The sequence below is a fragment of the Typopeltis vanoorti genome, chromosome 26, assembly GCF_054136105.1.
Source record: "Typopeltis vanoorti isolate ZY-2024b chromosome 26, IOZ_Tvanoo_1.0, whole genome shotgun sequence".
In the NCBI taxonomy this organism is placed as follows: domain Eukaryota; kingdom Metazoa; phylum Arthropoda; class Arachnida; order Uropygi; family Thelyphonidae; genus Typopeltis; species Typopeltis vanoorti.
The window spans coordinates 15,870,331-15,898,296 of record NC_143574.1 but is presented as its reverse complement, the minus strand read 5'-3'; the positions used below and the strand labels follow the sequence as shown (position 1 = coordinate 15,898,296).

The window sequence follows — 27,966 nt, the reverse complement described above, 5'->3', positions numbered from 1 at the left end:
CTCCTGAATGTGGGCATGCAATCTGATACTGCTTCTCTCAAACAATCTATGACCACTTCCCACGCTCTACTAACATTCCTTCCTTGTAGTGTCTCAAACCATAGCACTGCTCCAAAATGCCACCTACGTCTGTCATAATTACCAGCTTTATGGTTTAACATAAACTATTTTTGACAAAGGATTCCACATGTTTAGCAACTTCCAAGAACAAAAGACTGCATGGTCACTCTCCCAAATTGGAGGCAGAGTGTCCACCTTGTTATGGATATATCTTCTGATGCTATTACTAGATGCAGCTCCCTGGTCTCCTCTATAACATGTTGTTTTAGGTAATTATCACTTTGCAACTCTATAAATTCCACTTCATCTTGCCATTTCCTCTCCAGTCCATGTCTCTACAGTTGAAGTCCCTCATAATAATTGCTCGGTGTGCATTCATTGGGCTAATCTGCCAATTCATGGCACCACATCTTCCTGTTGACTGACTGTCTATAGCAACAGCCAACAATATATTTTGTTCTATTAGCATCTATCTCACACGATATATCCTTCTTAACTTCTAATTTTGTTGGTTGAAGTTCTTCAGCAATCATCAGCAATATCTGGCCTCTTGTCTTGTCCTGATATATGATATATTACACAATGCAACAACAATAATTAGAACTAATTTCAAATTACCTATTTTTTTATGTGACTCCCATCCATGAAAGGTTTTGGAAGTGTATAGCACATTTGTTCTGTAGATGAGCTATGGATTTTTTCTGTTTTTTTTTTTTATTAATTTTACATTTAATTTTATTTTTTGTATATTTATACATAGTCTGGTATACAGATCTCCAATAAGTGGGATGGTGGTCTCACACTGGGTGATGAAATCAATCTCCTGCTTAAAGACAATTCAAACATCCATGCCCATGGCAGAATCCAAACCCACAGCCTGTTTATTGCAGATATGCTAACCATATGGCCAACCAGGCAGCTAGCAAGGATAAAGCTATATACTAATATTTCTTATAACATCAACATATGATTAAAAATCTGCAGAACTTCAAAAGAAACCAATCATGCCTGCATGTTAGCATTCTTGTTTGTATTTAGACTTGATCGATGAATTATTTTTATTATTATTATTTGTCACCTCCAGGGAGTCCAAAGACTCATCTAGGGAGGGCATTCACTCTACAACTCTGCTTCCACCACTCACAATCCACCAACTGACTGCAACTACACCAACGCCATCTACTGCTAACCACCACCACTGGTATTTCCACAGACAATCACAAACATCCACCCACAGCAGGATTAAAACCCACAGCCTCTTGACTGGAGAGCGGGCACGTTAACCACTCACCAAATTGACCAAATTTAAGTAGTGTTGCCAGTTTCATTACTATTCAACACACCCCTCACATATGATGGCTAAACTGTAACTCTAATACCAACCTTATTTTTTGTTTTATTATATATTTCTTCTGCAGCCTCTTTAAATACTTCTAATTTTCTGAAAATAAAAATACAAGTTGAAATCTCTTAGGAAAGTGTAGCTCTAATACCAACCTTATTTTTTGTTTTATTAGATATTTCTTCTGCAGCCTCTTTGAGTACTTCTAATTTTCTGAAAATAAAAATACATACAAGTTCAAATCACGTAGGAAACTTACTTGAAAATTGAACAGAATGATATTAAGTATGAATGACACCATCATCTTTATCACTGTCATTTCCTGAAACATATCTTCAAAAGACATAAACGATAATGTGGCAGTCCAACAATATATCAAACTACTGTAGTTTTTTATTGCATTTTTATTTTTTATTTATTTTTCATTTTTAAGTAATCTTACTCACAAAATTATTATTATTATTCAGGCTTCCATGGAATCAAAAGACTCATTGTAGGAGGTCCTTCCTAAGAAACACAAAGTCTATCAAGACTCATCGAGCGGAGGTCCCCCCCCCCTAAGAAACACAAAGTCTATCATACCACTCCTTAAACTCATTGACCGTTCTCGCTCTCACCACTCCACCAGGCAATGCATTCCATGGTTCAGCCACCCTCCATGCAAGAAACCACTCCTCACCCTCTTGCTCACAGATTCCTTTCGTAACTTCCAGGGATGGCTTCTTGTCATCACTCCTTCCCTCTGTTCAACCAAGTGAAAGAACTCCCCAGTGTCAACCCTATAACCACCTCTCCACAGTTTAAAAGTCTCAATCATATCACCTCTCCTTCTATCCACCAAACTCTGCAGTCCACATTCCCTCAGCCAATCCTCATAACTATCATTGTACAGTCCTGAAACCATCTTTGTTATCCACCTTTGTACCCTTTCCACAGTTAATTTATCCCCTGCAAATCCTGGGGACCAAATCTGAGACCGATAGTCTAAGTGTGGTCTGATCAGAGTCTTATACAACAGAATGATAACTGTTTTATCTCTGCAGCTCAGCGTCCTTCTCGTTATTGCAGCAATCCTCTGTGTTACCTTCACCACCTTTGCAATACGTCCCCTAAATTTCAGGTTTCTATCAATCACCAACCCCAGATCTCTTGTCTCCCCTACTTCCTCCAGTATAACTCTTCCCATAGAGTATGCAGTCTCCCATCAATGTTTCCCAAACTTCAAGACCTTACATTTTGCTGCATTAAACCGACACTTACATTCATTTGCCCATCTGTCTAGCTTATTCATATCCTCTTGCAGGGCTGCCACATCTGCACTATTACTAATAATCCTTCCCAGCTTCACATCATCCGCAAACAACTGAATATCCCCTTGCAATCCACTGACAATGTCATTGATATAAAGGTTAAACAATATAGGTCCCAGTACTGAGACCTATGGGACCCCACTTGTAACCCTCTGCTTCCTTGAAACTGCCACACCATACACAACTCTCTGATACCTATTGGACAGCCAATCCTGAAACCAGTTGACCAATCTGACATCCAGACCCATGTGCTGCAACTTAAATATCAGCTTATCATGTGGCACTCTGTCAAATGCCTTCGCTGAGTCTAAGAAAATGGTAGTATATGCTTTTCCCTTATCTAATGCTCTTGTAACTTTATCATAAAATGCTAGCATATTGCTAAAACAAGAGTGCCCCTTCACAAATCCATGTTGACTCTCACAGATAACATTACCATCATCTGCCCAATGCTGTATATGGTACTTCACTACTTTCTCCAAGATCTTACTAACTACTGATGACACACAAACTGGCCTATAATTAGACACTTCCAGTCTGCTACCACCCTTATGAAATGGCACTATCTTACCTTCCTTCCATTCCATGGGCACCTTTCCCACAGCTAGACTTTCATTGAAAAGCCAGGTCAAAGGCACGTTCGGTTCCCTAGCATATTCTCTCAAAACTCATGGTGAAATACCATCCAGTCCCACAGCTTTACTGACATCCAGAGCACTCAGTATTTGAAACACACTCTCCTCCTGTACCTCTAAACCTCAAACCTGCCCAATCCCTCTAGCATTAAAACTGACTCCTCCAGGATGAAATACTCCAATAAAGTGTTCATTGAACAATTCCACTATGTCCTCTGCATCAGTCACTCTATTCCCATTTTTATCCCACAATATCATTCTTCCACAGTCATTTCTCTTCCCACTGGCCACATATATAAAACATATCTAAAAGGTTATAAAGCTATCATATAATTATTATGATACATGTGCCAAGGTAGATAATGCAGAAACCACGCTCTAAAGACCATACATGGAACTTTATCAATCCATTTCAGATGCGAGATCACCATCTTATACTAGACAAAATCTACCACCTAAACACTAGATAATATTACCACAAAGACCCCTGGCCCACGGGCCACGTGTGACCTATGGAGCTCTTTACCATGGCCCGCCGGCCATTTTGAAAAAATAACTACTTAAATAACTATTCAACAAAATTATTTTTTCTACTTAAAGTAGTAAAAATAACTACTTAACAAGTAGTTATTTTTTCAAATACAATTAAATTATGCAATTAAATAAAAAATAATTTCAATGAAGCCCATGGGCCACTAAGCTATACTGCGGTATTCAGAATTGTAAGATGCTTTCCAGATTCACAAGGAATGCTGTACATTTGATACTTTACATAAAATCCTATAAAAATAAATATTAAATAGACATGCTTCTTCAGCCATCTACCAGTGCCAAGGCAGTACTTAAGTACTAATACTAACTTTGCAGGTAGATGGCTGAAGCAGTAGTTTCGAGTGCGCTGTCTAGTGCCTTCCAGATACATCTCGAAGGTTCTCGATACTTCGTTATTTTCATATAAATACAAGAGAATCTCATCTACAGTCAGTCAGCCCGTTATGAACAGTGTGATATTCATAATAAGCGCACACAGGTTCGTCGTGTCAGCCATAGCCTATTGTGGTTTTATAATGTCAGACTTTTTTCATTAGTGTGAGACATATTCAGTGGATAATAACTGTTACACGACCATTTTGGATCATTTTTTGGGTTCACCTTCCTTCACTATACCGTCTACGAGTAAAAAGCATAAATCAACTGATTCTTGTCGGATTTTTAATGAAAAGTGGACCAATTTGTACTTTTTTGTACCGATCAATGATAAGCCAGTGTGTTTAATTTGTCGTGAGTCAGTGTCAGTATCAAAAGAATACAATATAAAATGACACTATGAGATGAAGCATGCATCCAATTTCGATCACCTTCAAGGGCAGCTTCGTGTGGACAAAGTCAACCGTCTCCAAATTGATTTAAAATGCCAGTTGGGTAAGTTTAAAAGGCAGAGGGAAGAGAGAGTGAAGTATGCATCAAAGTAAGTTATGTAATAGCTGAAAAAATTGCTAAAAAATCAAAAGCCTTCTTGGATGGTGAGTTTGTGAAAGAGTTCTCATTGCTGCTGGGAAGTGTTTAAAAAACCGAGTTTGTCTGGGGTAACTGTAGCACGACTTTTCGAAGAACTTGCCAATGACATTGAAGGAACTTTAAAAAAAAAAACGGTCGTCCAAATTTACATCATATTCACTTGCTTTAGATGAAAGCAGATGTGAAGGGATACAGCACAATTGGCTATCTTTGTCCATGGCATTGATGAACAATTCAATGTGACAGAAGAACTGCTAGTGCTCGTACCTATGAAGGGAACGACAAAAGGCACTGATATTCTTGAAGCTGCCAAGAAAATGCTCCAGCATTTTGACCTCAGCTTAACTAACCTCGAGGGTGTGGTAACTGATGGTGCCCCTGCTATAGTGGGAAAGAACGAAGGGTTTGTTGCGCTGCTACGGAAAGAACCGGAACTAGAAGGAAAAGATTTCATCCATTACCACTATTTAATCCACCTAAACAGAATTTGTGAGCGAAAACTATTGGATTTGAGAATGTCATGAAAGTTATTGTGATTGTTGCAACATTATTAGGGCAAGAGGATTGAATCACCATCAATTCCAAGAGTTTTTGACCCAAGAGTGCGAAGCAGATCATGGTGATGTGCATTGGTTGACCAGAGGGAAGGTTCTTAAAAGTCTTTGACTTAAGGAGCGAAATACAGCAGTTCATGCAAACCAAGGGGAATCTGATTGCAGAATTTAATGATCCGAAATGGATGACAGACTTTGCATTTGTGACAGACATCTCGTTGCATATGAATGACCTAAATACACGGCTACAATCCAAAGATCAACTGGTGCACACTCTGTTTGATCACATCAAAGCTTTTGTGGCCAAGCTCAAACTTTGGGAGGCACAACTAACAAAAAAAGACTTAACTCATTTTCGGCTTCTCGCTGAGTCCAACTGTCCATCTCTTGATGAATACGCTACAAAATTAGCTGTATTGCAAAGTGAGTTCAAAGAGAGATTTAGTGATTTTCATAACCAAGTCTTCTTTAGATTTATTTTCAAATGCCATTCAGTGTCAATGCTACCGAAATGCCAGGCTCAGCACAAATGGAGCTGCTTGAACTCCAAAACTACTCTTCTTTCAGAGAAAAATTATTCAATGTGCCCTTGCTTACATTTTACAATGACTACATTTCTGAGGACGTATTCCCTAATCTTTGCCGGCATGTTTTGAAGATGTGTGCTTTGTTAGGAAGCACATACTTATGTGAGCAGTTCTTCTCCAGAATGAAGCATGCGAAGTCCAAGACAAGAACTCAGATTATGGACCAAGAACTCGAGAATACTCTGCGCATAGCGACTTCCAACATTGATGCCAACATCGACAAGCTGGTCAAGGAAAAACTTTGCCAAGTTGCCCATTAACATTGTAAAAAATGAATGTTTTCTTCATTAAATTATCTTTTTTCAAGTATTGATTGTATTTACTTATCATGAACCCGACTCCTACCTACGCTCTTAAAACTGAGTTTGTTTAATAAATTTAGTTTAATCCTTTATCCAAGTGTGAGCAAACAAAGTTTGCGCCTGAAAGTATCTTCAGGACTGGGGTAAGGTGGTACAACACCAGGGCAACTCGTTGCAAAGGTGGAGCAAGCTACCAACACTCCTGTCTCGGTATCTCCTATAATGCAAAACACATCTCCTTGCGGATATGTCTAATGTTATGCATTAAGGGAAGGGCCACTACCCAGACTAGTTTCGACCTTTATTGAGGTCTCTTCAGTGGGAGTCAGGCCCAAGCTGAGATACCAGGCAGAAGCATTCGCAGGTCATCTCTACCTATAGGAGTTGCCAAATGGTGTGCCACCCTTTTTTAATAAATTACTCTGGATTTAGAGAAAGATGTTGAAAGTTTTTTGTTTATTTTTATAGGATTTTATGTAAAGTATCAAATGCACAGCGTTCCTTGTGAATCTGGAAAGCATCTTACAATTCTAAATACCGCAGCATAACTTAGTGGCCTGAGGGCTTCATTGAAATTTTTAATGCGGCCCGCACTTTCTGAAATGTTGAAGACCCCTGACATAGACAATAAAAGAGAGGTGAGATTCTTTAAATAACAACTGCAAGACATTATAGTTGGGCAATACTGATCAGGGAACTATAGTATTCAATAATAGGAATGATAATTTCTTGACTTCAAGGCAATATCAAATAGAGTGATTTGGGTAAACATCAAAATGACAAATTGGACATGACATATTTGTGCCTTGGACCCACAGAAAGTTCAATTAAGGAATAATTAGAGAAATTTTTTGATTATTAAAGGGGGAAGCTGAAATAAAGAAAAGTTTGTCCTTATTAGAGATCTAAAGAGCAGAGGAAGAAATGAATACCAGACATCTAGATATATTTTGGGAAATTCTTTCTTTTAAGGCTACGTGATGGTCAGCATTCATTGTTTAGAATTTATGGTGACAAAAACACGTGATGGAGCAATTCACCACGAGATATAAAAAAAAAATAACTCTTTTCCTTTTCTAGACACACTTGTCATACATCCTCCCTCAGGATGTCTTTCATCTATGGTGTCATCAGCACCTTCAAACATAGAGCCCAAACTACCATACATTAGGGGAATATCAGAAAAAATTATTATTATTATTTACAGCATCTCCATAGAGTTCAGAGACTCATCGTGGGAGATCCAAAACAACCATCATACACATAAATTCTATCATACCTCATAATATATCATAAATAGATAGAAGACTACAGAAATACAATATGAAGGCAACTTTCAAACCTACTGCAAAATTAAAAATTAAAAACTCAACTCATCTAAAAATCCCCTTCCTTACCTTGCCCACCTGGGGTTTTACAAAATCCAGTGCACATGCAACTTACCCTACATAGGGGGGAAACAGGATGCACAATTCTAATAAGAAAAGATACAAGTGCCACATTAAATTCCCTCACTATGGTAAAACAGGCCTGTCAGTTCATACACTCCAAACCTGTCACAGAATTAACTGGAAAGGGCACAAAGTCCCTACGCTGCACCAAAACCTGGCTTTAATGGAAGCCTGTGAGATGGTGATTCATCATTCTAATCTCAACAAGATTAGAATGAATTAGTAATCCCAGAATCCAGAAGATCCATCTGCAAGCAGTTCTTCTCTATATAGCATCCAGAACATGATGATACAGCCCCAACACAAGAAAACCTTAAGATAGCAGGACTGTAGAGATGAATGGATGTAGTTCCACTATAATTTTTTTTTATTTCATTACATTTTATTAGAGCCCCCGTAGCTCAGTCAGTATAGACCCTTTGGTCAGAGAGACCTGGGTTTGATTCCTGTCGATGATGTGAGAAACCTATCCGGTCTCTTTCAAATAAAGGTGAGTTAACTTGTCTCATACAGAGGTGGAGGTTTTTCTCTCCCAGTAATTTAGGTTTTTCATCCCTCAAAACAGTCCTGTGAACACACACAAGGCTACAGTCATAAATATACTATCGCAAGGAAGGCAACGGGGAAACCACCTTGCTCATAATCATCTCCCTACTATGGTAGCATATAGCTCCCCACTATTATACTTATTATATATAAAAAAATTATTTAATTATTCATTTATTTTATTGATTTATTTTATTTATTATATTTTTAAATATTTGTTCTTACCAGAGGTCAGGCTAGTTTACAAAGGAGTTAGATTTAGCATACTTTTGTGTAGTGTCATGTAGCTGTGTCTTGCTCATATGCATGTTTCCTGATGATAACCTTGATATAGAGGTTGAAACAGTAAGTGTTATTTTCTTACATTTAAAGTAACTACTCCAACATGTGTTTTTGTTCTCCATAAATTCTACACAATGAATATTTTGGGAAAATTTGATAAAAGAGCAAATATAACAATAATGGAAGGTACTTGCTGGATTTCATTTCAAGATATGGCCTACTCATTACTAATACCATGTTCCAACATAAAGATATACACAAACTCACATGGAGAACATAGTGATATTTTAATACTCAATCAGGGACAAGAACTTACTGGGGATTTGAAACAGGGATGATCGCATTTAGTTTAGAACAGAATAAAACTGAATTTCATATTGAAAAGAAAAATATGTACAAATGTTTTAAAAATAATCATAGTTAAATGGCTCTCAGAAGCAAACTGCAGGCACAAACATGTAATATTATTCCAGAAAAAAATGAAAGAATTTCAAAAAAGGAATCAAACCCTTGGAGACTTATTGGCAGATTCTGAAGAAAATATTGGTTAATTCAGTCAGAGAGGCATATGGTAAGTCTGTTTGCAGGAATAGAAAAATCAAAATTCCATGGAGAAATAAGGAAATGAAAGAAGAAGTCATGGAAAACTGAAAGTTCCTAGCAATTAAGTAAAGTCAGCATGAGTTCTTGCCCAGAACACAGAGATAAATAAAAGAAAGTGAAACAATCTGTAAAAGCATTTATCGGTCTTTGTTATAACAATTATTTGAGAGAAGATATGCTGGTTTGAAGATATAGGCGAGATGCTAAAATATGGGGGAGAATCAGTTGTAAAAGAAATACATCAGCTATGTAATGAAATATGGAGATCAGGATATGCCCCCAAAGAGTGGAAAAAATCGGTCTTGGTTGTTCTTCATAAGAAAGGCAGTGCTTTAGAATGCACCAGTTACAGAATTATTGCATTAATGAGTCATCTTGGCAAAATGCTGATGAAAATACTAGCAGAATGCCTGAAGGGGCATAGGGAGGCACATCTTCTGGAGGAGCAAGCCGGATTTCGACAAGATCGAAGTACAGTGCAACAAATACTCGCACTAAGACTAATAGCAGAGAAAGCACGAAGAAAGAACAAAACAATATAGTGCTGTTTCGTGGACTTCCAAAAAGCATTTGATAATATTGACCAAAATATAACATGGGCTGTCTTGGAATCCTATGGTGTGGACAATAAATTGATCCGCCTGCTGAAAGATATAAACAGTCAAGCACAAGCAAAAATCAGGATAGCAGATGAGACTAGAGATTGGTTTGCCACTAGTCAAGGCACAAGACAAGGGGACCCAATATCACCAGTCATCTTCATCACACATCTGGGAAGAACACTAGATAAGATTAAAGAAGAAGGTGGAGGCATTTCAATATGGCATGAGAATAAACTACCTCAGCTTTGCAGATGACATCGTCCTGATTGAAGAAGATGCAGCAAGGCTGGAACAGACATTACAAACACTATACACAGAAGGAAAAAGATATGGACTAAATATCAACTTTGAAAAAACTAAAACAATGATATTCGGACAACAGGAGATGCTGAACAGAGTTACGATAGATAGATTTCAACTGTAAAATATGGAACACTTCACATATCTTGGATGCCATATGACGCATGACTTGGGCCCCAAAAAAGAGATAAAAATTAGAATAGCCAGAACAACAACTATTTTAAAAGCCATGGACAAAATATGGAAGAGCCTAGCTATAAAGATGCAAACTAAACTGCGCATTGTAGAAACCTGTATCTTCAGCAGCATGCTCTATGGATGCAAGGCGTGGGTACTCCTAAGAGAATCTGAAAAGAGGATATTGGCATTTGAGAGGAAGTGCTATAGAAAGATCTTGAGAATAAGTTGGATATAGAAAGTGAACAATGAGGAAACCTACAGGCAAATACAACCAAAAGAAAACATGATCCAGAAAATAATCAAAAGGAAACTACATCTATTTGGTGATATATGTAGAATGAATGATGAGAGAAAACTAAAAACGTTGCTGTTTGGAATAATTGAAGGAAAGAACAAAAGAGGAAGATCAAACAAAGAATGGGGCGATGACATTGTGAAATAGTGCGGAAACTCTATACACAAACTGAGTCATCTTGCACAAAATAGAATGCAATGGAAGAATCATATCAAGATGGCAGCAGACACATACGGGCATTGGACCCATGGTTATTGTCGATGATGATGATGCTGGTTTCCATAAATTAAGGAACAAAGAGAGGAATCACAATAACTCAGAAACAGTATGATGAATTATTATTATTAACATCTGACCTCTGTGGAGTCAGAGATTCATCATGGGACGTAAACACTATCACACACAAAGCTCATCTAACAGTGCCCAAAACTGATTAACTACATTCACAACACACTCAGGCAATGCATTCCACTCACCAACCACTCTCCATGCAAAGAACCTTCTTCTTCATCCTTATACAGTTTCCAGGGATTGCCTCTTGTTCTATCCCCTCTCCCATTCCATGAAAAATCTCTTCCAAGTCAACCTGATAACAACCCCTGATTAATTTTGACTAACTAATTTCCAGACAATTTGAGATTTCTCTTCTTGGAATTACCTTGACATCAAGCCTCTTCTGGCATAAACACATCGCAACCATTGCATCCTCAGTTTCTAAAAAACTAGGATTTCTATTTTGCACAAGACGGTACTTCACCCCTGAACAGCTGTTAACTTTATACAAATTGCAAATCCACCTAGCTATTGAATACTGCTCTCACATATGGGGGGGGGGCCTAATAGCTCCCTCAAAATACTTGACTCAATACAGAGGAGAGCAATTACTTATTAATGACCCATCTCTTACCGACTCAGTACCCCAACTTTCGCACAGATGTTTAGTTTCTGCACTGTGTATTTTACAAATATTTCTATGAGAAATCATCTGAAATAGAATTCCCCTACTTAGCACTAAGCTCATTAGAACATGTGCAGTTGCTACTGCTCAACATCCCTTCACAGTGCACCTTGAAACCACAGAACAGGTTTCTTTTCTTCCTCCTTCATTCCTGCAAGTGTGTATTGTGGAACAGTCTTCCCCCCTGTTGTGTTTTCCAAGGGATACAATATACAGTCATTTAAATCAAATGTAAACAAGTTTCTCCTTTCCCAACCCACTACCCATATACGGTACTAATGTACTATAGGTTGATCAGCCAACTTCTCATGCATGGGCTCAACATAAAATAATAATGATAATAATAAAACTTATATGTCTCAATCAGATCCCTCTCCCCCTCTTCTTCCTATTCGGAAGGCTTTGCAATTTACATTCTATCCTCTTATTCCACATTCTAAAGACCACTGACCAACATTGTAAATCTTTTCTGGACCCTTTCTAAAATACCCATGAAAAATTCATCACCATGAAAACCTGGTGACTAAATCTGTGCACAATAATCCATATGAGGCCTGATCAAAGTCTAATATACAATGGCATCATAATCTCTATATTTCTGCACATCAAGGTCCTCTGCATTATTGCCATTATCAAGCACGATGTCCCAGATAACAACTTGTGCAATGTCGCTTCTGAATTTCAGGTCCTGTCCACCACGACTCCCAGATCTCTCATCTCCTCTACCTCCTTTAAAGTTTCTCCACCAAGTGTATACTTTGCATCCCATCACTGCTTACCAAATTTCAAAACCTTACACTTTGCAACACTGAACTGATAGTTCCACTTACCTGCACCCATTCATGCAATCTATTCAAGTCCATCTGTAAGGCCATGACATCTGCTTGACTCTGCACTGCTCTCTCCAACTTGCATTTGCAAACAGCTGCATATCACCAGTTAAACCCATACCAATATCATTAATATACATATTGAACAACAATGGTCCCAAAACTGAGCCCTGCAGCACACCACTTGACCTTCGTCTTTTGGGATACTATACCTGCATATACAACTTTCTGATACCTATCTGACAGCCAATCACTGATCCAACTCAGAAGTGCAAAATCTAAGTATACCACTGCATATGCATATCCCTTGTCCAAATCATTTGTCACCATGTTATAGTACATAAGTAAGTTAGTAAAACATGATCTCCCTTTAACAAACCCATACTAATAACCATAAAGAATACTGCTCTTATTAATCCATTTCTGTATCCTAGGTTTCATCAATCTCTCTAGTACCTTAATCAAAACTCCAGATATACAGATTGTCCTATAATTTGTAGCCACGACCTTAAAATCACCTTTATATGGTAGAACAATTTTACTTTCTTTCCACTCTCTCTTGGAACCTGTGCTGTTGTAAGATTATTAAACAAGCATGCCAATGCTACTGCCAATTCCCTGAAACATTACTTTACGATGCATGGTCATATGCCATCAAATTCTGCATTACTGACATCAAGTTGATTTATTTCCTCATATACCTCCTGCTCACTCACAATTACGCCATCCTCTCCTATGTCTTCTGTGCTTGAGTTTCTCATGAGTTCACCCTGATGATGATAAAACAGTCTTATAAATTGATCACTGAATATTTCAGCAATGTCTTCTGTAGCAGTTATCATTCTACCATTTTCATCCATTAACATCATCTTACCATAATCATACTTCCTTCTCCTTGCCACATATCTAAAAAAAATACTCTCTAGGGTTTATCTTCACCTTATTTGCTAATTTCTGCTCATACTGCACTTTTGTTGTCCTTACTAACTGAGTCACTCTTCAGGCTTGCTCTCTATACTCTTCATGTCACTGATTATTATCATTATTCATCTTGTAGTGCCTCCAAAGAGCCTTCTTCCAGATTTCATACTTAATTCCCTTATTCATCCATCCATTTTACGCCTACCTTTTGACTTTTCATTACCTTTCATCAAACCATTGCTCCTGTAAAGCTGTCATAAGTCTGTCAAGATATTTTAGGGCAGGGAGTTTAGAGCAGCAACATGATTAAGGTCAGGAGACCTAGTCGGCCAATCCATACATACAATAATGTCTTTTTGAAGATATTGAGCTTCACTCAATGTGGATGAGCATTATTTTCTTGTAGGATAAAGATCTCCCCTATTATATCTGCATACAGATGAATGTATGAGTTAATTTTGTCTCTATAAGTTGCAGCATTCATGGTTCCGCTAGGAAGCACATACAGGGTGGTGCATCCACCCAACAAGATACTTCCCCAAGCCATTGCACTTCCTCTACCATAAGTGACTATTTCAAGGATATTAGAGGGATGATGATGTATTCCTGGTTCTCTCCAGATCATAGCACATCTGATATCATTTTACAGAGCAAACCAGGACTCGTCTGAAAACAATACCGACCCCCCCATCGGTCTTGGGTCCAGCCAATGTGGAGTCTGGCCCATTTCAAACGTGACATGGGGATAGGGACATACAGAATACCAGTCACCTAGCATGCAGATCACCTTCGTGAAGTATTCTGTGCACAGTGGAAGTGGATACCAATGTTTCTGTAGCTGACATCATGACTGATTCAGAGTAGCACTAATGTTTCGGTGAACAGATAACTGGAGATATCAACAATCATGAAGGAAAGCCATGGGCTACAAATGCAGTGGGTGCCCATGGCCTTCCTTCACTTTATCTCTGGGATGCTGTCTTTTGAGTGATGTAATTGGTTCCACAGTCTGCAAACCACAGAACGATTCGCATGCAACCATCTGGTTACCTTTGTTTGAATTCTAATCTTACAATGCCTCATTACCTGAATTCATCAGTTAAATGATGTCTTGAGCCATATCCAAGAATTCTGCTAACATGAAATATCTTTATTATTATTATCAACACACAACCTCCATGGAGTCAGAGACTCATCGTGGGAGGTATTCACTATTGCATACAATACTCATCCAACTGCATCTTAACCTGATTCAATATGTCAACATTCACAACACACTCAGGCAATGCATTCCACTCACCAACCACCCTCCATGCAAAGAACCTGCTTCTCACTCCTTTACTCACACCTCCTTATACAGTTTCCAGCAATGGCCTCTTGTTCTATGCCCCTCTCCAATTCTATGAAAAATCTCTTCCATGTCTACCTGATAACAACCCCTGACCAATTTATATGTCTCAGTCATATCCTCCTATTCACGAGGCTCTGCAACTTACATTCTCTCAATCTGTCCTTGTACTCCACATTACAGAGACCACTGACTACCTTTGTGAATCTTCTCTGTAGCCTTTCCAACATATCTTCGTCACCATGAAAGCCCAGCGACCAAATCTGTGCACAATAATCCATATGAGACCTGATCAAGTCCTTATACAATGGAATCATAACCTTTCTATTTCTGTATATTAGGGTTCTCCGCATCATTGCCATTATTCAATGTGATGTCTTCACAACTTGTGCAGTGTGGCCCCTGAATTTCAGGTCCTTGTCCACCATCACTCTTAGATCTCTAATCTCTTCTACTTCTGTTAAAGTTTCCCTACCAAGTGTATACTTTGCATCCCATCATTGTTTACCAAATCTCAAAACCTTACACTTGGCAACACTGAACTGACAGTTCCACTTACCTGCCCATTCATGCAATCTATGCAAGTCCTCTTGTAAGGCATCAACATCAGCCTGACTGTGCATTGCTCTCCCCAGTTTTGCATCATCTGCAAACAGCTGAATATCACTAGTTAAACCCAATATCATTAACATACAAATTGAACAACAATGGCCCCAAAACTGACTCTTGTGGCACACCACTGGCGACCTTTCTCTTTCGAGATACTGCACCCCCATATACAACTTTCTGATACCTATCTGACAGCCACTCACTGATCCAACACAGAAGTCTGTTATCCAATCCTATCTGTTTCAATTTATTTAAGAGCTTGTCATGCAGCAGTCTATCAAAGGCTTTTGCAAAATCCAAGTAGTACACCACTGTATATGCATCTCCTCTGTCCAAGGTATTTACAGTGGTGTACTTATAGTACATAGGTAAGTTAGTGAAACATGATCTCTCCTTAACAAACCCATGCTGATAACCACAGAGAATACTGCTGTTATCAACCCATTTCTGTATCCTACTTCTCACCAATCTCTCCAGGACCTTCACCACAACTCCAGATATATAGACCGGTCTATATCTTGTTCTCATTCCAGACACAAAAGGGAAAACCACTCCAAAATGCCTACTTTTATGCCTTGCAGTGGTGTAGCTAGAGCTTTTGCTGCCCAAGGAGGTCCCTGAGTTTGCTGCCCCTCTCAATACACACCAAAAATACTACAAAAAGTCAAAATGACATATAGGGAAATAAATTAAAACACTATATTTATTTTTGAAATAAAACTTTAATTTCAACATTCTAAAATGTTATTTTTCTTGCTTTTCTGTTAGCAAAATCGTTGATGACATTGGTGAAGTCTATTTCATAGTAATGTAGGTAATTCTTAATCAATTTTATTTAGAAAAACTCCTCTCACAACTAGCAACCCTTACAGCAATTATGTAGAAAATTTGCAGTAGTATTACAATATTTGGAAATGGGTTCTTGAGACTGTATTTTAGAATTAACTATTATTATTATTTTTATTATTATTATTCAGGCCTCCAAGGAGTCAAAAGACTCATCGTGGGAGGTCCTGCCTAAGAAACACAGAGTCTATCAAGATTCATCGAGGGGGAGGTCCCCCCCCCCCTAAGAAACACAAAGTCTATCATACCACTCCTTGAACTCATTGACCGTTCTCGCTCTCACCACTCCATCAGGCAATGCATTCCATGGTTCAACCACCCTCCATGCAAAGAAACCACTCCTCACCCTTTTGCTCACAGTTTCCTTTTGTAACTTCCAGGGATGGCCTCTTGTCATCATTCCTTTCCACTGTTCAACCAAGCGAAAGAACTCCCCAGTGTTAACCCTGTAACTACCTCTCAATAGTTTAAAAGTCTCAATCATATCACCTCTCCTTCTTCTATCCACCAAACTCTGCAGTCCACATTCCCTCAGCCGATCCTCATAACTATCCTTGTACAGTTCTGAAACCATCTTTGTTATCTGCCTTTGTACCCTTTCCACAGATAATTTATTCCCTTCAAATCCTGGGGACCAAATCTGAGAACAATAGTCCAAGTATGGTCTGATTAGGGTCTTAAACAATGGAATGATAACTATTTTATCTCTGCAGGCCAGTGTTCTTCTCATTATTGCAGCAATCCTCTGTGTTACCTTCACCACCTTTGCAATATGTCCCCTAAACTTCAGGTATCTATCAATCATCAACCCCAGATCTCTTGTCTCCCCTACTTCCTCCAGTATAACTCCTCCCATAGAGAATGCAGCATCCCATCGATGTTTCCCAAACCTCAAGACCTTACATTTTGCTGCATTAAACTGAGACCCCCATTCATTTGCCCATCTATCTATCTTATTCAAATCCTCTTGCTGGGCTACCGCATCTGCACTATTACTAATAATCCTTCCCAGCTTTGCATCATCTGCAAACAACTGAACATCTCCCTGAAATCCACTGACAATGTCATTAATATAAAGGTTAAACAATATAGGTTCCAGCACTGAGCCCTGTGGGACCCCACTTGTAACCCTCTGCTTCCTTGAAACTGCTCCACCATACACAACTCTCTGATACCTATCGGACAGCCAATCCTGAATCCAGTTGACCAATCTGACATCCAGACCCATGTACTGCAACTTAAATATCAGCTTATCATGTGGCACCCTGTCAAATGCCTTCGCTAAGTCGAAGAAAATGGCAGTATATGCCTTTCCCTTATCTAATGCTCTTGTAACTTTATCATAAAAGGCTAGCATATTGCTAAAACAAGAGCGCCCTTTCACAAATCCATGTTGACTCTCACAGATAACATTACCCTCATCTGCCCAATGCTGTATATGGTCCTTCGCTACTTTCTCCAAGATCTTACTAACTACTGATGACACACAAACTGGTCTATTATGAGACACTTCCAGTCTGCTACCGCCCTTATGCAATGGCACTATCTTACCTTCTTTCCATTCCATGGGCACCTTTCCAGTACCCAGACATTCATTGAAAAGCCAGGTCAAAGGCACTGTCAGTTCCCTAGCACATTCTCTCAAAACTCGTGGTGAAATACCATCCAGTCCCACAGCTTTACTGACATCCAGAGTACTCAGTATTTGAAACACACTCTCCTCCTGTACCTCTAAACTTTGAACCTGCCCTATCCTCTAGCATTAAAACTGACTCCTCCAGGATGAAATACTCAAATAAAGTGGTCATTGAACAATTCTACTATGTCCTCTGCATCAGTCACTCTATTCCCATTTTTATCCCACAATATCATTCTTCCACAGTCATTTCTCCTCATACTGGCCACATAGCTAAAAAATTCCCTAGGATTTTCTTTGGATCTTAGGGCCAATCTCCTCTCATATTCCAGTTTCGCTTTCCTTACCACATTAGTCACTCTTCTGGCCTGTGGCTTATATTCTTCATGCATCTTCTCTTCATCTGTCTCCTTATATCTCTTCCATAGCCTCTTTTTCGCATGCAATTCCTGTTTAATACTGTTTGTCATCCACTTTATTCCAAATTGTGTCCTCTTCTTGACTCATGGTATACAACTTACCATTGCTGCTAACAAATATTCTTTCACAATTTCCCACACACTAATGATATCCCAGCCTTCCAATTCCTCCCTCGATGAAACTTCCCCAAGTTGACATCTTAGACTATTATAATCACCTGCATTATAATTCCACATAAGTTCCCGTCGCTTTGATATTCCTGCATGTCTATTCATTTTCCAAGTCAAAACCATATGGTCACTCTCTCCAACTGGTGGGAGAGATGTCATCTCAGTTATTATCAACTCTTCTGATGCTATAGCCAAATCCAAAACTCTTGAACCTCTTGTTCCCTCTGTTACATGTTGCCTAAGACATTTGTCCCTCAAGAATTCTAGAAATTCCATTCCCTTATTGCTACATTCATATTCCTCTCTCCAATTTATACTACTGTAGTTAAAATCTCCCATAACAATCATTCTTCTTGCACTTGCCAAACTTAACTGTCTAAACATCTCCTGGTCCCTATCCTCTGTGCTCCTGGGTGTCTGTTGCAACACCCCACTAAATATCCTGTCTTGCCTACCTCTACCTCACACCATATGCTCTCAAAATCATTTGTCTCACTTCCTTCCAAAGCCTCCACTTTTAGAGGACATAGGTCATCACTTATCATAAGCAGTACCCCACCACCATGCTTTCCCCTCCTATCCTGACAAAAAATGCTGTACCCAGCGACTTCTATTCCTGTTATTATATTCCCTTCTGTCAACCACGTCTCAGTGATCCCAATAACTTTTGGCCAGGCTGATGCTATCTGCACCACCAATTACTCTCCCTTATTCCGGATATTTCTGGCATTAGTATATAGCATATAAATGCCGTTGTTTCTATACCCAGCATTGTCCCCTCTAGACTCCACTGAGCTCAGTGTTGCCTGATGTCGTTCCCCTTCTCCCAAGTACCAATTCCCACAAGAGGCCACCCTTGCTACCATCCTCCCCGATACACACTGACTTTTTCAGAACAGCAATCTCTCCAGATGCCTACGTCCTTCCTCATTCAAATGTAAGTGGTCTCTTGCATACAATTCCTCTCTTTCCTCAAATGCACTCCAAGCATCCACATATACCAGTCCTCTCTTGTCACACATTCTCGCTATTATGCTATTCAATATCACCGCTCTTCTGCTCAGCTCCTCCTTATCATACTCAGGCAACATGCACACTATTTTTCCTCTTTCTTTCTTCTTCCGTACAGCCTCAAGCAAAAATCTCATATCTCTCGCTGCCCGACTTACGTTACTACTCAAGTCATTTGTTCCCACCATCACGATCATCTCATCCACCCTTTCATCTCTCTTAACTGCCAAAGCCACCCTTTCTATCATTTCTCCTGGCAAACACTCCTCATTATCTTCAATACCACGGATCATTGAGTCCCCATACATTATACCTCTTACCATTCCCTCTCTCCTATTGTTTTCATTTTCTCCTCTTCTAGCACTCCCATACCTCTCTCTCATTCCATTCTCTCCTCCTCTAGCACTCCCCTGCCTCTCTCTCATTCTGGCTCTCCTACTGTTTCCATTGTCTCCTCTTCTAGCATTCCCATACTTCTCTCTCATTCCGTCTCTCCTACTGTTTCCATTCTCTCCTCTTCTAGCACTTCCATGCCTCTCTCTCCTGTTTCTATTCTCTCCATTTGCATTTCCATATCCAATTCCATTCTCTCCTCTTTTATCATTCACAAATTTCTCTCCTCTCCTATCATTCCCAAAACTCTCTCTCTCTCCCCTACTCTGATTTGCCTTGCATTTATCTCTTCCACCATTCTTCTAATCTCATCTTTCATACTTATCATACTTCTCCCAAGACATTCCACCTCCTCTTTCAGCTCCTCTATCTCCCTCTGCAGGTCAGTCACTCTAAATCGAAATTCACTCTCCCAAATAAAACCATCTAAACTTTCACAGTCTCTCATGCCTTCTACACTATCAACTATTATTTTCTCATTCACATTTTTTTTCTTCATTCTCTCCTATCACACTACTCGTCTTCCTGTATTCATTTCCCATTCCTGGAGCAACAAGGTCAGTTATTGAGATATCTGCCACATTTATTTCCTCCCACTGCCTGCACTTTAAACACGCATGTACCCCATCCTCTCTCACAAGCCAGACATCCAATTCCCGAGACACATACATGCCACAAACTCCCTTATTATATTGCTTATAATAGAGTGCAGAAATGGCGGAGGTCTTGGCGATACGCCATTTGCGACTGCAGCTGAATCCACCATCATTCGTTCATTACTGCCGAGGGATTACTAGCGTACTGCAAAAGTTCAAAAAGGGTCAAGTGCCGCCCAGCATGGACCGCCCCCCCCCCAGCTATGCCTCTGATGCCATGGCTCATTTGCATATACTGCTGACAGTATTGCTCCTTTGTATATGATAACTAGACTCAGGATCACTTTTTACATAATGTTTCTCTTTGTTCCTGAATTTATAGAAACCAGTGTAGCTGAAATTTCACTCTTCAACTGGAATGAGAAGGTGTGGTTAAATTTGCTACTTCACAATGAATTTTATTAGTAGTGTGATAAGGAAGGTTATGTAGTCCTTTCAAATGTTAAAAAGAAAATCCATTACTGTAACTCTTTTAAGATAGAGCCCAAACAGTCAAGATCTCTGGATAACAGATAAATCTCATCTTTTCTTAAAGGCTGGCCAGAGATGCTAATGACACATTCTTTAGTATCAGAAGAAGAGTAGGGAAGGAATGATCATCTTTATTTAACAAAGTTATATTCTAAAATATGACAGTTTTAAATAACAAAAATTCTCTGTGCTCATTCTGTGAGACTTTATACTTCAGTAGGACTTCACTATCCTAAAGTACACTATTAATACTCTTAAAAAATGGAGGCATAATGAAATCCTCCTCAATAACTCTTGATCTATTGAGAAATATTCAAATATATGGGAAAGTACATTTCTCAAATGCTTGAAGCTTTTCAAGTATTTGAGAAATTTCAAGACTTTCCCATTAAGTCCAACACTGTTATTTTATACATGTTCTCTATAATTTAACACCACACTATCACTCTTCTTACTATTTATTATTATATTATTAGCACCAGGCCTCAATGGAGTCAAAAGACTTATTGCATGAGGTCCCCACTGTCATACACAAAATTCATTGAACTGTGCCTTAAAGTCATTCATTATTTCTGCGCTCACCACACTCTCATGCAATGCATTCCACTCATCATGAAAGCATTTTTTGTGGCACCAATCCATAATAGAAAAATCGAGACCAAAGCTTCCTTGTTTAATGAGTTTACCATGAGGGATTTTGTATGATGAAGTTTATGTTCTATATGTTCATTGCCTACAGTGAATGGGTTATGGTATGAAAGCGAGAGTGCATCATAAATGTTTCATGTGACAGTGCAAGAAATGCAAGCTGTATAGAAAGTGGGAGAATGAAATGACTAATATAACAGTGTAAGGAAAGACAGAGAAAGTGTTCTGGAGAATGTGGAAGTAGTGAATGATAGTGTGCAAAACAGGAATGAAAGCATGAAAGAAGTGGCTGAATGTGAATGGTGAGGTGACAGTAAGGAGTGAAATAGCACGCTTATATGGCATCCTTTACAAGACAAAACAGGAACTAAAGTAACTGGAGAAACAATTGTGTGATATAACAGGTGGAAGAATGAAAGAAAAAGTGAATAGGGAAAGTAACTGTGAAAGTGAAAGAAACTGGAAATAAGGAAATGGTATTGTATGGACATGTGATAAGAGGTATACTTAATGCGAGAGTGACGAAAGCATGATCGTTTAAAAGAGTAACGAATGATGTGAAAGGGGAGAAATATGTAATGAGAGAAGAAATGAAAGAATTATTGAAAGATGAAAATGAACAATAAGAAAGTAAAGATTGTGCATTTGCTGCCTCGATATGACACAACAGAGTTAAGAAGAAGGACCATAATTCCTAATGAGTCAATGAGAAGATTGTGCAGAAGGAATGGTGTGCAATTTATGGTTGAAAGGACTTATATATGCCTGATTATTTGAATGATTTTAAAGTTAGATGTTTGGAGAAAGTGTTGTTTGGTAAAAGTTTGGAAATGTATACAGAAATTATTATTCATAATCAGAGCTGGCGCTAGGCTGGACATTGCCTGCCTGCAAAGCTGAAATGGCGCCCCCAAACAAATGGCAATTTATTTATTTATTTTTATTTTTGTCATAATCATGTGTAAAGAATTTACAAGGATTTTTTTGTAAATTTGTAATTTTTCTAACTGCAAATTTGCAGCAATTATATTGAATCACCTAATTATTGTTACATAATTCATTTATAAAAATTTAAAGAAAGAATGAAACTTCATACTAACACTTTAAAATGGCACCCATCTTGTAGTGGCGCCTCCCTGCACTTTGAAACGGCACCCACCTTGTAGTGGCGCCCGCCTGCAATGCAGACCCACTCCCGCCAGCCCTGTTCATAATGAATGTGATTTCACAAGTTTCGGATTCAAATGTGTTGATCATGACATTACACAAGGGAAAATGTGGGTCCAAGGGGATGTTGAAAAGTATGTACATAAATGACAGAAGTATCAAAAATAAGGGAGAGGAGTATTGTAATTGGTCGAACTTGGCCAAAAATTAAAGACATTAGTGATACCTGGTTAACAGAAAAGGATATAGTTGTTGGAAGTTTTTTCACTTGGCTATACTATAAATTAAAGATATCAAGAAATTATATGCTTGGTTTAATCCTTTATCCAAGTGTAGGCAAACGTCCTGAAGTATTTTCAGGACTGGGGCAACTCGTGGTAAAGGTGGTATGATTTCACATCACTTGCCTTAGTATCCCATAATGCAAAGCACATCTCCTTGCAGACATTACGGTGGCTATGGCAATTAAGAGAGGTGAAAGGGTGGATGAAATGATTGTGACAGTGGGAACAAATGACTTGAGTGGTAATGTAAGTCAGGCAGCGAGAGATATGAGATTTTTGCTTGAGGCTGTACGGAAGAAGAAAGAAAGAGGAAAAATAGTGTGCGTGTTGCCTGGGTATGATAAGGAGGAGCTGAGCAGAAGAGCAGTGATATTGAATGGCATAATAGCGAGAATGTGTGACAAGAGAGGACTGGAATATGTGGATGCTTGGAGTGCATTTGAGGAAAGAGAAGAATTGTATGCGAGAGACTGCTTACATTTGAATGAGGAAGGATGTAGGCATCTGGAGCGATTGCTGTTCTGAACGAGTCAGTGTGTCCCAAGGAAGATGATAGCAGGAGTGGCCTCTTGTGGGAATGGATACTTGGGAGAAGGGAAACGACATCAGGTAACATTGAGCCCAGTGGAGTCTAGAAGGAATAATGCTGGGTATAGAAACAATGGCATTTATATGCTTTATACTAATGCCAGGAGTATCCGGAATAAGGGAGAGTAATTGGTGGCGCAGATAGCATCAGCCTGGCCAAAAGTTATTGGGATCACTGAGACGTGGTTGACAGAAGGGAATATAATAACAGGAATAGAAGTCGCTGGGTACAGCATTTTTTGTCAGGATAGGAGGGGAAAGCATGGTGGTGGGGTACTGCTTATGATAAGTGATGACCTATGTCCTCTAAAAGTGGAGGCTTTGGAAGGAAGTGAGACAAATGATTTTGAGAGCATATGGTGTGAGGTAGAGGTAGGCAAGACAGGATATTTAGTGGGGTGTTGCTACAGACACCCAGGAGCACAGAGGATAGGGACCAGGAGATGTTTAGACAGTTAAGTTTGGCAAGTGCAAGAAGAATGATTGTTATGGGAGATTTTAACTACAGTAGTATAAATTGGAGAGAGGAATATGAATGTAGCAATAAGGGAATGGAATTTCTAGAATTCTTGAGGGACAAATGTCTTAGGCAACATGTAACAGAGGGAACAAGAGGTTCAAGAGTTTTGGATTTGGCTATAGCATCAGAAGAGTTGATAATAACTGAGATGACATCTCTCCCACCAGTTGGAGAGAGTGACCATATGGTTTTGACTTGGAAAATGAATAGACATGCAGGAGTATCAAAGCGACGGGAACTTATGTGGAATTATAATGCAGGTGATTATAATAGTCTTAGACATCAACTTCCGGAAGTTTCATGGAGGGAGGAACTGGAAGGCTGGAATATCATTAGTGTGTGGGAAATTGTGAAAGAATATTTGTTAGCAGCAATGGTAAGTTGTATACCACGAGTCAAGAAGAGAACACAATTGGAGTAAAGTGGATGACAAACAATATTAAACAGGAATTGCATGCGAAAAAGAGGCTATGGAAGAGATATAAGGAGACAGGTGAAGAGAAGATGCATGAAGAATATAAGACACAGGCCAGAAGAGTGACTAGTGTGGTAAGGAAAGCGAAACTGGAATATGAGAGGAGATCCAAAGAAAATCCTAGGGAATTTTTTAGCTATGTGGCCAGTAGGAGGAGAAATGACTGTGGATGAATGATATTGTGGGATAAAAATGGGAATAGAGTGACTGATGCAGAGGACATAGTGGAATTGTTCAATGAACACTTTATTGGCATATTTCATCCTAAAGGAGGCAGTTTTAATGCTAGAGGGATAGGGCTGGTTCGAGGTTTAGATGTACAGGAGGAGAGTGTGTTTCAGATACTGAGTACTCTGGATGTCAGTAAAGCTTTAGGACTGGATGGTATTTCACCACAAGTTTTGAGACAATGTGCTAGGGAACTGACAGTGCCTTTAACCTGGCTTTTCAATGAAAGTCTGGCTGTGGGAAAGGTGCCCAGGGAATGGAAGGAAGGTAAGATAGTGCCATTGCATAAGGGTGGTAACAGACTGGAAGTGTCTAATTATAGGCCAGTCTGTGTGTCATCAGTAGTTGTTAAGATCTTGGAGAAAGTAGTGAGGGACCATATACAACATTGGGCAGATGAGGGTAATGTTACCTGTGAGAGTCAACATGGATTTGTGAAAGGGCACTCTTGTTTTAGCAATATGCTAGCCTTTTATAATAAAGTTACAAGAACATTAGATGAGGGAAAGGCATCTACTGCAATTTTCTTAGACTTAGCGAAGGCATTTGACAGGGTGCCACATGATAAGCTGTTTTTTATGTTGCATCACCTCGGTCTGGGTGTCAGATTGGTCAACTGGATTCAGGATTGGCTGTCTGAAAGGTATCAGAGAGTTGTGTATGGTGGAGCAGTTTCAAGGAGGCAGAGGGTCCCACAGGGCTCAGTACTAGGACCTATATTGTTTAACCTTTATATCAATGACATTGCCAGTGGGCTGCAAGGGGATATTCAATTGTTTGCGGATGATGCGAAGCTGGGAAGGATTATTAGTAATAGTGCAGATGTGGTAGCCCTGCAAGAGGATTTAAATAAGCTAGATAGATGGGCAAATGAATGGGGGTGTCAGTTTAATGCAGCAAAATGTAAGGTCTTGAGGTTTGGGAAACATCGATGGGATGCTGCATTCTCTATGGGAGGAGTTATACTGGAGGAAGTAGGGGAGACAAGAGATCTGGGGTTGATGATTGATAGAATCGTGAAATTTAGGGAACATATTGCAAAGGTGGTGAAGGTAACACAGAGGATTGCTGCAATTATGAGAAGGACACTGACCTGCAGAGATAAAAGGGTTATCATTCCGTTGTATAAGACCCTAATCAGACCATACTTGGACTATTGTTCTCAGATTTGGTCCCCAGGATTTGAAGGGGATAAATTAACTGTGGAAAGGATACAAAGATGAATGACAAAGATGGTTTCAGGACTGTACAAGAATAGTTATAAGGATCGGTGAGGGAATATGGACTGCAGAGTTTGGTGGATAGAAGAAGGAGAGGTGATATGATTGAGACTTTTAAACTGTTGAGAGATGGTTACAGGGTTGACACTGGGGAGTTATATCGCTTGGTTGAACAGCGGGAAGGAGTGATTACAAGAGGCCATCCCTGGAAGTTATGAAAGGAAACTGTGAGCAAGAGGGTGAGGAGTGGTTTCTTTGCGTGGAGGGTGGTTGAACTCTGGAATGCATTGCCTGATGGAGTGGTGAGAGCGAGAACGGTCAATGAGTTTAAAGAGTGGTATGATAGACTTTGTGTTTCTTAAGGGGGACCTCCTCTCGATGAATCTTGACAGACTTTATGTTCTTAGGAAGTACCTCCCACGATGAGTCTTTTGACTCCATGGAGGCCTGAATAATAATAATGTATAATGCTATGCATTATGGGAAGGGTCACTATCCTGAGTCTCTCTCCCACTGAAGAGACCTGAATAAAGGTCGAAACCAGTCTGGATAATGACCCTTCACATAATGCATAGCATTATTCATGTCGGCAAGGAGATGTGCTTTACATTATGGGATACTAAGGCAAGTGATGCGAAATCATACCACCACGAGTTGTCCCAGTCCTGAAAATACTTCAGCTGCAAACTTTGTTTGCTTACACTTGGATAAAGGATTAAACCAAGTATATAATTTATTGGTATCTTTACCAATAAATTTAATTTATAGAAAAGGATATAGTTAGGGATAGAATGTAAAGTGTATTATATTTTCAGGGAAGATGGTGGGGAATAGAAGAGGAGGTGGGATATTGCTGATTACAGCTGAAGAACTACAACCAACAAATTTAGAATTTAAAGAGGATTTTAGGTCTGGGAAAGGTTCATTTGATGTCTAGTGCAAGATAGAGGCCAATAGGACAAAATATATTGTTGCTTGCTGCTATATACTAGGGATACACAGGAAGATAGAGATGCATGAACTGGTAGATTAGCAAAATGAATGCAGGCTGGGTAATTATTATTATGAGAGATTCAACTATGGGTCACACTTGGAAGTTGTCTAAGAGTGTGGTTAGTAAGGGTGTGGAGACGAGGTTCTTTACTTAGAGAGTGGTGAATGAGTGGAATGGATTGCCAGAGGTGGTGGTGAGCATCCCAACAGTGAATAAGTTTAAGGCGTGTGTGTGATAGGTATGGTGTTAATGGATAGAGAGAATCTCCCAAGAAGAGTCGTTTGACTCCATGGAGTATCCATATAAATAATAATAATACTTTGTTTATAAACTACACATACATGCAATTCGATCAGCTTAAGGAGTAAGCATTTAGTATAGAAGATTTAGCATGCAGCATACAAGATCTTTTAAGAAAGATGTCACCAGTTTTAAGGAATATCAAATTAAGAATTTGTAGCTTGTGACTTTTACCATTGTGAGCAAAACTACCACATAAATTGAGTCTGAGACTGAAACTTGCACACAAAATATTTTTCATGTGCACTTGGGCAGGCAAAAATTAGAGGACATATTGATTAGTGGTTAATAATAAAATCCTTATTTTCTTTATGTAATTTACATGCATAATTTAATTTTAATCAGATCTACAAAAATCAAATGCAGATACTGAATATATTCTCATGATTTCTCACCTAATTGTCTTAAGTGAAAATATGATCTTGACCTCTATTTGGCCTAGATTGTTCTCAGAGTTTCTACTATTACTATTATTACTATTACTATTATTATTCAGGCCTCCAAGGAGTCAAAAGACTCATCGAGGGAGGTCCTTCCTAAGACATAAAGTCTGTCAAGACTCATTGAGGGGAGGTCCCCCCCCCTGAGAAACACAAAGTTTATCATACCACTCTTTAAAGTCACTGACCGTTCTCGCTCCCACCACTCCATCAGGCAATGCATTCCACGGCTCAACCACCCTCCACACAAAGAAACCACTCCTTAC

General features: G+C 39.1%; 1 protein-coding gene across 1 annotated transcript in view; it reads right to left on the bottom strand.

Moving 5' to 3' along the window:
• LOC150092357 (2,4-dienoyl-CoA reductase [(3E)-enoyl-CoA-producing], mitochondrial-like) overlaps nucleotides 1-27,966 on the bottom strand; it is a 102,346-nt gene that overhangs the window by 41,907 nt on the left and 32,473 nt on the right. Inside the window, exon 3 of the mRNA XM_090414880.1 lies at nucleotides 1,558-1,615. Within this exon, the coding sequence (XP_090271006.1) occupies nucleotides 1,558-1,615 (58 nt within the window). The remainder of the gene's footprint in view (nucleotides 1-1,557; nucleotides 1,616-27,966) is intronic.